Source organism: Phoenix dactylifera, chromosome 2, assembly GCF_009389715.1.
Source record: "Phoenix dactylifera cultivar Barhee BC4 chromosome 2, palm_55x_up_171113_PBpolish2nd_filt_p, whole genome shotgun sequence".
Classification (NCBI taxonomy): Eukaryota; Viridiplantae; Streptophyta; class Magnoliopsida; order Arecales; family Arecaceae; genus Phoenix; species Phoenix dactylifera.
In genome coordinates this window covers 16,233,412-16,244,649 of record NC_052393.1, presented here as the reverse complement: position 1 = coordinate 16,244,649, position 11,238 = coordinate 16,233,412, and the positions used below count along the sequence as shown (strand labels likewise).

General features: G+C 38.3%; 1 protein-coding gene across 6 annotated transcripts; it reads left to right on the top strand.

The window, feature by feature from the left end:
• The first annotated feature begins 290 nt into the window (after positions 1 to 290).
• On the top strand, positions 291 to 11,178 carry LOC103720372 (protein LATE ELONGATED HYPOCOTYL). Of its 6 annotated transcripts, none has more exons than XM_008810039.4 (7): positions 291 to 667; positions 788 to 950; positions 1,047 to 1,158; positions 6,275 to 6,336; positions 8,893 to 9,075; positions 9,159 to 10,601; positions 10,748 to 11,178. In XM_008810039.4, exons 2-7 carry the CDS (start codon positions 912 to 914, stop codon positions 11,009 to 11,011), a joined length of 2,103 nt encoding a protein of 700 aa, XP_008808261.1. In that variant the 5' UTR covers positions 291 to 667; positions 788 to 911; the 3' UTR covers positions 11,012 to 11,178. The 6 variants fall into 6 exon arrangements, with proteins under 6 accessions (XP_008808261.1, XP_008808260.1, XP_008808259.1 ...); XM_008810038.4 differs by having other exon boundaries at positions 308 to 667; positions 9,162 to 10,601; positions 10,682 to 11,178; XM_008810037.4 differs by having other exon boundaries at positions 311 to 667; positions 10,682 to 11,178.
• Positions 11,179 to 11,238: the final 60 nt, after the last annotated feature.

The window sequence follows — 11,238 nt, the reverse complement described above, 5'->3', positions numbered from 1 at the left end:
CAGGTCGGGCAGCCAGCGTGCGCGGGGCACTTCTCGGCCACAACTCCCACGGCCGGGGCAGTAGCGAGGAGACATGGCGGGCCACTTGGGCGCTTTTTCTTGCCCGTCTTCGACCAGTCTCAAGAAACCCCGAAAGTCTCCTCAAGAAGAACCCATCCATCCATCCATCCATCCATCCATCGTCTTTTGTGGCTGAGGTGAAAAAGCGCAAGGGAGTCGAGAGAGCCACGAGTGGCGTCCACCATCCGATCGCCACATGGCGCCTCCTCCTCCCCTTTCCCTTCTTCTTGGCCGTCTTCCAGCCGCAAATTCCAAAGCCTTCTTCTATCCTCCTTCCCCACTCCCAAATTCTAAATTTCCTCCCCGATCGAAAAGAAATCCGTTTGTGGCTGAGATTTCTTCTCGCGTTCGCCAGAGTGAGAGAGAGGCCGTACTCTCGGTTTTAGGTTTGCCGAGGCCGATAGCTCCCTGTCTATCCCCGTCTTTCTTCCAACTTATGAAAAGGGTCTCCCCGCGCGCCATTGTCTCAAAGCTGTCCGCTCGGGTAAAGAGCGAGCTTTTCTTTCTTTGTTCGATTCTATCATCGGGCTAGCGTTTCTTTTCTGGTTTCTGGCTTCTTCTATGTGACGCTGTTGTAATACCATGGCGCTGCGTTCAGCTTGATTGGGTGAGAATTCTGATGGCACAAGCTGTGCTTTTTAGTTTGTTTTTGTTACCAAGATTTTTTTTTTTTTTTTTTGAGCCTTCTTGGTTGTAGTTTGATTGTTACTGCGGTGCAAATTAATAGAGCTATGAGGTATTTTTATCGCCAAATGGAGCGGTTGGTGGGAGATATGGAGGGAGGAGTACTGCTCTTTGTAGGTGGATTTGAGTCAAAGGAACATTTTTGTTTTAGCTTATGAGATTCGGCAATGGAGGCGATCTCGTCTGGGGAGGATTTGATTCTAAAGGTGATCATTGGTGACAGGATTTGGTGTTGAATTGCTTTGTGTTGAATTTAAGATTGTTTTTGCTTTCTTTTGTGCTTATTTGGAATGGCATTGTAGAGGAGGAAGCCTTATACCATCACAAAGCGAAGGGAGAGGTGGACAGAGGAGGAGCATAACAGGTTTTTGGAAGCTCTGAAACTTTACGGGAGGGCGTGGCAGCGTATAGAGGGTAATATAATCAACCATAGAATTCTCTTTTCCTTTAAATTTTGTTTGCTATAAAGTGAATAGTCAACCAAAAAATAAAAAAAGTGATTGTGAACATGAATCAGCACGTACACATATTAACAAATTCAAAAGCTTGATGCTGTAGGATACAGAATGAGTGAGAATGTGAGATATTGGAAGCTCAATTGGAAAAAGGGGCTTGAACATGTTAAATATGGAGAAAAAAGAGAAGAGATGCATAGAGAATCGAGTTGGAGCTATGGTTGAGAGATCTATTCCTTTTTTAAGACCTCCTAACTAACCAACAAGATTGACTATAAGAAACAAGTGCAAACACTAAAATTTCATTTTTTTTCTTAAGTTATTTTACAAATTTTGTCTTGATATTCTTGTTTTAGGGAGTCACTTGGAGTAGCATTCCAAGGTTTTACATACTAGACCATACCAGTCTATACCAAGTATACTATACCATACTTTATTTTGTCTTTGATTAGTATTAGCGAAAACTCGCTCGACTTAGTCATAGTTGTCTTACTCGACTTGCTTACTAGCTGCCTTTCTAACGAATATCATTATTTTACTTATGAATTTAGAATTCGGTATTGACACATGGTATAGATGTTGTTCCGACTTAACACCTCTACCATGTGTCCGTACAGGGGCATCCATGCTATGTCATACTAGGACCTAGTACTAGATATAAAATCTCGGCATAGATCCTTTAGTCTTCTATATATGATATCTTCTGTATGTTATATCTTAATCCTCAGATTACCTCTAGATGGAGGTTTCTCCTTAGAGAGCATAGGAAAATAAGTGATCATTATTCAAATCTTTTCCTATGAAATCTCCATTTGGCTATATGGTATAACTTTAAGTTGAGAAGAATCTATGGAGCATTGAGTGAATTATACAACCCATCATCAACCTAACATTGGATCTGTAAAAGTTGATGTAAAATTTCTAATTAGTTGCAAATTTAGGCAAGAGAGGGGCCTAGTCATGTAGTTTAAGCTCATGCAACCAAATTTTCCTAGACATGAAAAGAGTCTTGATGAAGGACTGTAACATTAAAAATAGGGAGCTTTATTTATCTCTAAGCCATGAATATGCCAAAAGCCAAACAAGACAATCTCATAAAATAGGAGCAAATCCCTAGGGTTTTCGAAGTAGTTGCCCATCCTAGAATTACTCTCATCCAAGCATACCTTAACTTTTAAAGAATCAAAGAGTTACAATATTTAAAACAAAGTTCGTTGTAGTGGTGCATACTGTCTGATATTGATACCAAATCGCGACTCAATATGGGGGGCATATCAAGTGTCAGTACATTGAACCGACCCCCCATATTGGGCGTGTTGATACTATATCAGCATGGCATTGATACAGGATCTGGTACTGAGACTGCAAACTTTGGTTTAAATTTTAAAGAAATATCATCACTTTCCAAAAGTTTCTTTTAATGCACTTCCTTTAGGATACTTCTTAACTTTCTAAGTGATGCTTACTAGCTGTATCTTGGTCCTAGAGTACATCGATTGTATTGTTGTCATTCCAATTTGCTTCTCTGTTGAAATGATAATTGCTAAGTGCTTTGTTTAATCATGACTTAAAAAGGTTTCTTCCTTTAATTTTATGATTGATTTAGTCACCATATATTACAATGCCTTATTGTTTCTTGCCAGTTAATCTCATTATTACTTTTTCATGTTATTTGCTACATTTGTTGCAACTATCTTTTGTTGAGGATTGAGCTACTATCTTTCTTTTAGATTGTTCATGGTCATTTATTTAACCCAACATGGGATGCATTTTTTGAGGCACTCTTCATGTCATCAAGACATTTGACCTAGTTACTGTTTGATGTTGTCTGGTCAGCTATAGGACTTCTTTTGCTTTATACCAAATTTCATTATATAGTGCACCTTTTATATACATCTTGTGCACTCTTTAGCTATGCCAATTTATTTGACATGGACCTTTTTTTAGCCTATACAGTAGGCTCCAAAAAGACATAATAGTTGAACAAGGTAGTAATAAGATACATTAAACTTCGGTCTAGTTTTCAAAGAATCGAGCTTGTCTTTTTTGCTCCATCTTCTCTCATTAGCTCTTTTGGAGTATGGGCATTTGGACATTCTTCATAATCATGCTATTCTTAAACACAATTAGTAGGATTCCTCATAATCTTCGACTATTATTGTTGCTCTTGTTCATTACAATAAGTTAAAGCTTGATAGGTTAGTAGCAAGCATAGTGCCCTATTGTTCCTCCCTTGAATTGATCCATCCACTTTTTTGTTGAGCCCCAGTGATAGGTTCAAGTCCTAGTACCTAAGCCTATCCTAATCTGGGTTGGTTAAATACAATGTTGGGATGGTTAGAACGGTCCTAGGACATCCTAGATCAGTCCAAAAATAAAAAATAAAATTGATGTTCTAGATTGCCAGGCTGTCCTAAGTGTTGGGACAACTTAGTTTGGTGAGACTTCAGGCCTGGATGTGTCTTTAGACCTGATTTCTCTTTAATCAAGTGTGATCTTTTTAGAATGGATCGAAACAAAAATCCTTGCTCTTTACTCACTCTAGTGTTTTCTTCAACTTGTGTCTGATAGAGATCCTTCAAAATTAGGCCAGGTTATTGCAAATTGGAGTTGGACAAACCTTTAATAAGGCTTGATGAGCTAGCCATTTAAACCAAAGGGCCTAGGCTCTCTCAAGTTGTGCAGCCTTCTAGAAGGTTTCATCCAATGAGATAGGACTGAAGAAGACTACCTTTGCTTCTAACTCTAGGCGCATGGCATGCTAATATTATTCCAATCACCACTCTACATCAAATCACATTGGGGTAACAAGTCATTAGATTTTGCTATATAATTGATCATGGTCATGCTCCCTCGCTTTAGGTGGATGAGCTTCTCATAGATTTCGCTATAATATTGTGCTAGGTGCTTCATTGTAATTTGTACATCATCATATTCTAACTAGAGGTGAATTCTTCATATCCTAACTCTTGTCCCTCCACAATTCTTGATGCTATCACAAGAGGCACATAACTGCAAGAGGAAGGAAAGATTAAGATAGAGAATAAGATAAATAGAAGGATAGTTTGGAGTGGAACCAACCACTTTCAAATAATTGATTTAAAACTCATAACAATTCTCCGTTGATATTGCTTTCCTGTGTTTTAAATATGTGGGCAGTTTGGTCACCACATAGTGTATATGAAATATGCAGGATGCATATGTGGTTCAAATTTTTAAATATATAATAATAATAATAATAATATATATCTATAAAATGGATTAAGAATTAGAACTTCGTCATCAAAATTCAGAAATAAATAATAAAAATAAATATACACATTTGTTCCTGTTTGAGTGCATATTCTAGCATGGTTAGACATGTTAACTTATTAAATCACGATTCTTATGAAGTTTAATCCATGCTCAAATTTCAGGTATCCCCTGCCTAGACTGATTTCAACTTGCCTGACCTGTATAAACGAACTAAAGCCCGCTTAATTTGGATCGACATAAAGTGGCCCTCATGCTGCATGACTTACATGTACGGTCTGTTGCCAACTATGCAGCCCACCACATATGGATACTGCATATCCCACATGCGATGCAGTTTATATGCTGCATACTCTTATGTGGCTGCATTTTTCACTTGTCCAAACACTATTTCTTTCACTATTTCAGGCCTGCTAAGTAGCTATTAGATGATCATTCATATCAATTTAGATCTATATTTACTCAAAACAAAACATTTATAAATTGTAAGAGACACCATGCATGAGTGATAGTTAATGAAGCCTAGAGGCTTTAAGACAACATTCATAAACTAACACAAGTATTTAAAACTTAGCCATCACCAACTATTAACTACCTATAAATGCTCCTTGACTATACTTTTGACATCTTAACTTTAGAAAGAGACAGACTAGATATATGAGGGACTTGAAAATGAACCAATCCAAAAGCCATCACCAACTATTAACTACCTATAAATGCTCCTTGATTATACTTTTGACATCCTAACTTTAGAAAGAGACAGACTAGATATATGAGGGACTTGAAAATGAACCAATCCAAAATGGTCGGTTCTCTGCTCCCATGTCAGTTTTCAACAAGATATGTATATGTCCTTTCAACTTGTTATTCATAAGTTACAAGCAAAGTGACCCAGTCATCTCGTACCAAGATAGTAAGAATTGCCTAAATGCAATCTGATTAGAAATGGTGTCATCATGGAGCTTATGATCGAAATCTAGAGCTTCAAGCTGAGCTTGTTTGTAGTTGTCATCTTCCATTTCTTAGAGAGATCGGGGCCACTCATATTGGAATTGAATGATGGTGATACATGCCTATGGGTGGTATGCCCCTTGAGATTCAAATCATCAACAAGATGCACCTTGTTAGGTAGTTGTTCAAGTGGGATTGGATGGTCCATTTCTTTGCTTCTCTTGAAAGTTAAAATATATCAAATGCCTGATTGCTACCACTATATTGTGCTGGCTTTGCTCCTTATGCCCGAGCAAACTTCCGTAACATCAATTTGTGGGCCTAATAGGCTTCCTTATTAATGACTAATGGTCGATTGTCTAAGAAACCCATCAAGATTGCATGCACTAGGCAATTGACCACTAGATGCTTAGCATCAGAAGTATCGGAAACCTAGCCAAGCACTATCCTTTTAGGAAGTTATATTCACCTCCGAGAAGGATTTCATTTAAATGGTGATATCATTTTCACATCTAATGTCACCACCTTCATAATGTAGGACAACCTTAGTAGCCTGAAGCGGGTGTGGGTGTGGGTTACAAAGAGTCTGTTTTGTTGTTGTGTTCCGTATCACTGAAGCCTGTTCTGCTGTTGTCCTTCCTAAATTACATTTTTTGAAAATGCATTTGTTAGAGCACTGGACAAGAGATAATGTGGTTTGCTGATTGACTTGATCTTTAAATGTTGAACCTACAATGTGGATATAATCTTTTTTTTTTGGTTTTTTGTAAAAAAACCATGTTGATTTATCTATTTCTTTGGTTATCCTTACCTGGAATCATGTTCCGTAATATCTATTATAATATTTACTGTCCGGTGTACACTCTGTACAGAGCATGTTGGTACAAAAACAGCTGTACAGATCAGGAGTCATGCACAAAAGTTCTTCTCAAAGGTAACGTATAGATTTTCTCATTATATGCTTATTCTAAAGTAGAACTGCTGCATTTGTTTGCTTTATTTTCAACAGTACAAAGAAGGTGTGTTCGATTTCTATATTTGCTCGAAATATTTTTACCTAATTATGTATTTTTCTGTTTTCTTTGTTTTTTTTGAAGTTGTGTTCATTTCTTAAGTACCTTTCTGAGACTTTAATTTATGTGAAGATTTTTTCATAAACTGGAAATCTTATCTATTATTAGTTTCAAAGTCATTTGAGTTCAGGTCTTCTTCTTACAAATCTAGAAATCATTAATGTTAAATCATAAAGTTGAACAGGGTTTGTGATTTGTTCTTCCAGAATTACCTTTAACAACTTCATTTACTTTTTTAGGAACCTTAGTTTTAATCCTCTGACATGCTGCTGCTTATGCACAGTGATACCATGCAAAGCATTATATTTATTTGAAATGTACGTAATTTTGTTTAGAGTAATTGATGGTTAATGGACAATCTGGACTATATATTTTATAAAGCAGATATAGTGTATTTAACAATCTGTGAAAAGAAACATCTAGCTGCCTAGTCTTGAAGATTCTCTCCTGGATTATAGTGAAATAGAAAATCATGATTGATTAACTCAGAATGAGTTCTTGAGTACGAAAATGAACATTTTCTACAATTTATCAATGCTATCCATTATACTAATATCAATGAAGCATGATAATTAAATTTACTAAATGTCCTTTGAATGCATATCGATGATAGCAATACAATGCCACAATCAGTCCATAGTTAACCCTAAAAGGGCTCGTGTTGTAGTGTCCCCTAGTCCACATGGACCATCGGTCTGGTTTGCTTTAATACCATTTGCAACAATCCAAGATTTCACCTCTAAAAGCTAAGAAGATATTGTTTAGGTTCTTTGGCCTTGTATAGGTATCCAAGATCTTCCAGCACATAATCAATGTGAGACAACACACGCCCGCTTGTCTCCTCACATCTTAGTATCTCAATGTGTTCCATCTTGTAACCCAACCGTGAGCTAACATGCCTTAAGATTAACAAATCACCCTTTAGTCCTTTCTCTGACTTAAGCTGCTAGACTCATCTTCGTGGGTACCGGTCAACTTGTGCCACGATAAGTTATCATTTAAGCAATAAGCACCTAGCACATTACCTTTGCAACATGGTCCCCCACTCTTGAGTCATTGACACCTACAACAGCCTAACTATTAAGCTCTGTCTACACCACACTCCAATGCCTTTGTATCAGCCTCAACTTTGATACTCCCATGTCAATTGCCAACCATGTTTCATCACACTTGCATTGATGACCACCATTCTGCTCCAGGACCACATGCATCAGAAACCATTACTAGCATTTACCATAGCCAACTTGACTTTGGTACCATCTATCACTCGGTGTATGTTTTCTGTTGCCCAACACCTGTAGCATCTTGGCAGCCCCATACCAAGGCCAACCCTCTTCAATCCTCCCGGTGATATGCCACAAATGTGCAGCAGTCTAGCCACATGACTAAGAATGAAGCACTCTTTGAGTGTTTGTAAGCAACTTGACCCATGATTTAACGGCAATGCCCATGTTCCCCCAATTGCCCACCGCTGTTGTCCCCACTTTTTCGTGGTTTTCCTACATTCCTACTGACCAATTCTTTAAGTTTTCTTTGGTCAAATCTATGTTACAAAAGGGTTTATATATGAGATATAGATGTTTACATGCTCATGTACATATATGCAAGCTTATAAATGCATACTTGAAGACTAGAGATTTATTCCTCCCTAGGCAGCAATTGCCTAGGCCATAAGGGCGGGGGAGTCCATCCTTTATTCTCGCTTAGGTTGTTTCACAACCTTCGTAAGATTGTCTAATGCAATTAAAACAGCTGTTTAATTTATGTGTAAAGGAGTCTATATATATATATATATATATATATATATATATATATATATATATATATATATATATATATATATATATATATAGGTTCATTATCTAGAGAAGCATGTGATCTTTGAGATTTTCAAATTAGTTACATTTGCATAAGGTAAATTTTTGACCTCAAAGAAATTAAGTGCCAATCTTTGCCGCTACGGTGTACCATCATATGTGAGAGAGTTGCAGTAACTTATATTGAGAATAGCATGTTCCATGCACATGAGATGCAGTATAGGTGGCTGTGATCCAGAAATCTGATTAATTTTTTTTATTCATATAATTTGATGAATATACTCCCAAATCCCAATTATGGGAGGTGCATTTCTCTTCTTTCTCTTCCTCGAAGCAAGAACCATACCAGGTGAGGTATATTTATTTAAGTTGAGGCAAATTGTTGCAATGTGGAGGAGAGATGTCAAGACCCAAAGCCTCACAAGTCTGAAGGACTCCTAGGTTGCAGTGATATATGAAGATAGATAAATGTTTTAAGAGGAAAATGCTAATGATAAAAGTTTAGTCTTTAACAATTGAATCATTCGAGATAACTTCCTTAAATGGTCAGAAGATAAAAATCATGTTCCCATTGTTAACAATAACACTATTTGACTGCAGTTGGAAAAAGAAGCCCTCACAGAAGGCATTCCTCTAGGGCACTCTCATGACATAGAAATCCCACCTCCACGGCCTAAAAGAAAACCAATATTCCCATATCCTCGGAAAGTTGATGTTGGTTCTCCTTCTCCATTTGAGGAAGCAAAGGATGAAAAAGTGTCAAATTCTGCTGCTTCTCAAGAGGTACATCTCTCTATCAGTTTTTTAAAATTCGCAAATATCTTTTTATTTCCACTTTTCCCCTGATGCTGTAAACCTTTGATCAGAAGCCTGTTGCGGTAGAAATGCAACAAAGAACAAAACGGACATCTGGAGGTGGCAGCTGCTCAGAAGTCTTTAACCTTCTCCAAGATGTTCCATCTGCTTCCATGTCTTTGGCGAACAAGGGCTCTTCAAACATTTGTACCTTTCAGCATTATGTGAAAGAAGTCAAAGATAAGACTGCACAGAGTGAAACCTCAAAGACTGTTAAAGATAATCATGAGGAGAAGAAAAAAGTAGCAGATCCCACAGACATGGATGTAGGTAGACTCGGCAGAACTTGCTTGCATTCACAACCAAAATTTGCCCATAAAGAGAGGAGAGATGCAAGAAAGCAGACTGAAAAATTTGGCCCATCATTGGAAGATAATCAGCAAGGTGCTCACTGCTACTCAAAGCATATTCCAGGGCAATTCATAGACAGGAACAGTGCAAAGTGCAAGCAGACTGCATGTTCTAATGAATTTATCATGCCAGTGACTAATCAAGTTGAAGCTCATGCCGATGTTAATCCATTCAAGAATCCTATTACTTCAGCAGGACATGAAAGCTGCAGCAACCGTACAGTGTCTTCTGCTCATCAACCAGTTCCAGTGTTCCCACCACCCTTTACCCAATTTGGCAGCAATCAAGATGCTTACAGATCATTCCTGTCATCTGCTTCTTCAAGTCTCATATTGTCTGCCTTGTTGCAAAATCCATCAACTCATGCAGGAGCAAGCCTTGCTGCTTCGTTCTGGCAAGCAGTTAATGCCAATGCCCCTGTTGACTTAACTGCAGAAAACCTTAATGGAGGCATGTCTGAAAAACAATCAAACCCATCCCCAAGTATGGCAGCCCTTGCTGCTGCCACAGTTGCAGCGGCATCTGCATGGTGGGCAACCAGTGGATTGTTGCCAATGTTTCCTCCCTTTCAACCAAGTTACGCATTTGCACCGTCATCCACAGTACCAGTTCCCACAGTGTACATAGCTCAAGCTCCAGAAGACAATAAAGAAAAGAAAGATGGCAGACCTCAAAATCTTTCGCAGGAAGATCACCAGAAAATCATGGATCCAGGACACTCTGGGGCTCTGAGAACCACACAGAAGGCTTCTAAATTGTTACCATCTTCAGAATCAGATTTAGATGAAAGTGGAAGAGGTGAAAGGTCTCCGTATGCCAAGCTAAAATTTTCTGCAGCTGACAAGTTTGAACCAGTATCAGATACTGGATTTCTAGACTCTGACAAAGCACAACATAATAAGAATTCGAATCGCTCTTCTTATGGTTCCAACACACTTTCCAGCAGCGAGGTAGAAACTGAAACCATGATAAAGAAGCACAAAGAAGTCAATGATGAAGCTGAACGAGTCCATTTAGAAAATCATCTGTTTGGTGAGGCTAGCAATCATCGACTTCATAGTAGCAGAGTCACCAATGGGTCATGGAAGGAGGACCTTGGAGAGGTTGTCATCAGTCGAATTAGTGTTATACTTGTTCATCTAGAATCAATCTTTTAACTATAATTGCTCCTCTATTTTGTCAGGATGGACCTGCCTTCCAAGCACACTCTACTAGAGAACTGATGCCACAAAGATTTTCACCACTGCAGACTAACGGTGATGAAATGCCAAATTTATGTAAGGACAAGGAAGTTACTGCGTTGCCAGCTGATCTCAGCGGGAAGGCATGCGAATCAACTAATAAACTTAACATTGACAGTGAAGATAGTTTGGTGAGTGAAATTGAACATGGGAAGCTGAAAGCAACTCGAAGAGCATTTAAACCTTACAGGAGATGTACGGTGGAAGCCAAGGACAACCAGGCAGCTACTGATGAAGAGAGAAGTGGCAAGAGAATACGTATGGAAGGGTAAGCAATACCAGTAGCATGCATGAAAAACTTAAGAATATTCTTGGCATGTAATCATTGGATTTAATTTTATAAGGATTTGTCATGCTTTAGTACTTGGACTCGAGCATCCATTGCCTCTTGTTGTAAGTGTGGTGTAGCAGAACTTAATGCATGGCTAACTACTTAAAATTTGGCCTTAAAACCATGTTGGATACTGCCCCTTGACCGAGAACAAATGGGTTGCAAAAG

Bases quoted from the DNA above. Each gene is read 5' to 3' on its own strand.
- LOC103720372 (XM_008810037.4), top strand. From the start codon at position 912: ATGGAGGCGATCTCGTCTGGGGAGGATTTGATTCTAAAG. The intron at 6,337-8,892 runs GTAACGTATAGA...ATTTGACTGCAG, and splicing joins CACAAAAGTTCTTCTCAAAG to TTGGAAAAAGAAGCCCTCAC. The intron at 10,602-10,681 runs GTTGTCATCAGT...CTATTTTGTCAG, and splicing joins GGAAGGAGGACCTTGGAGAG to GATGGACCTGCCTTCCAAGC.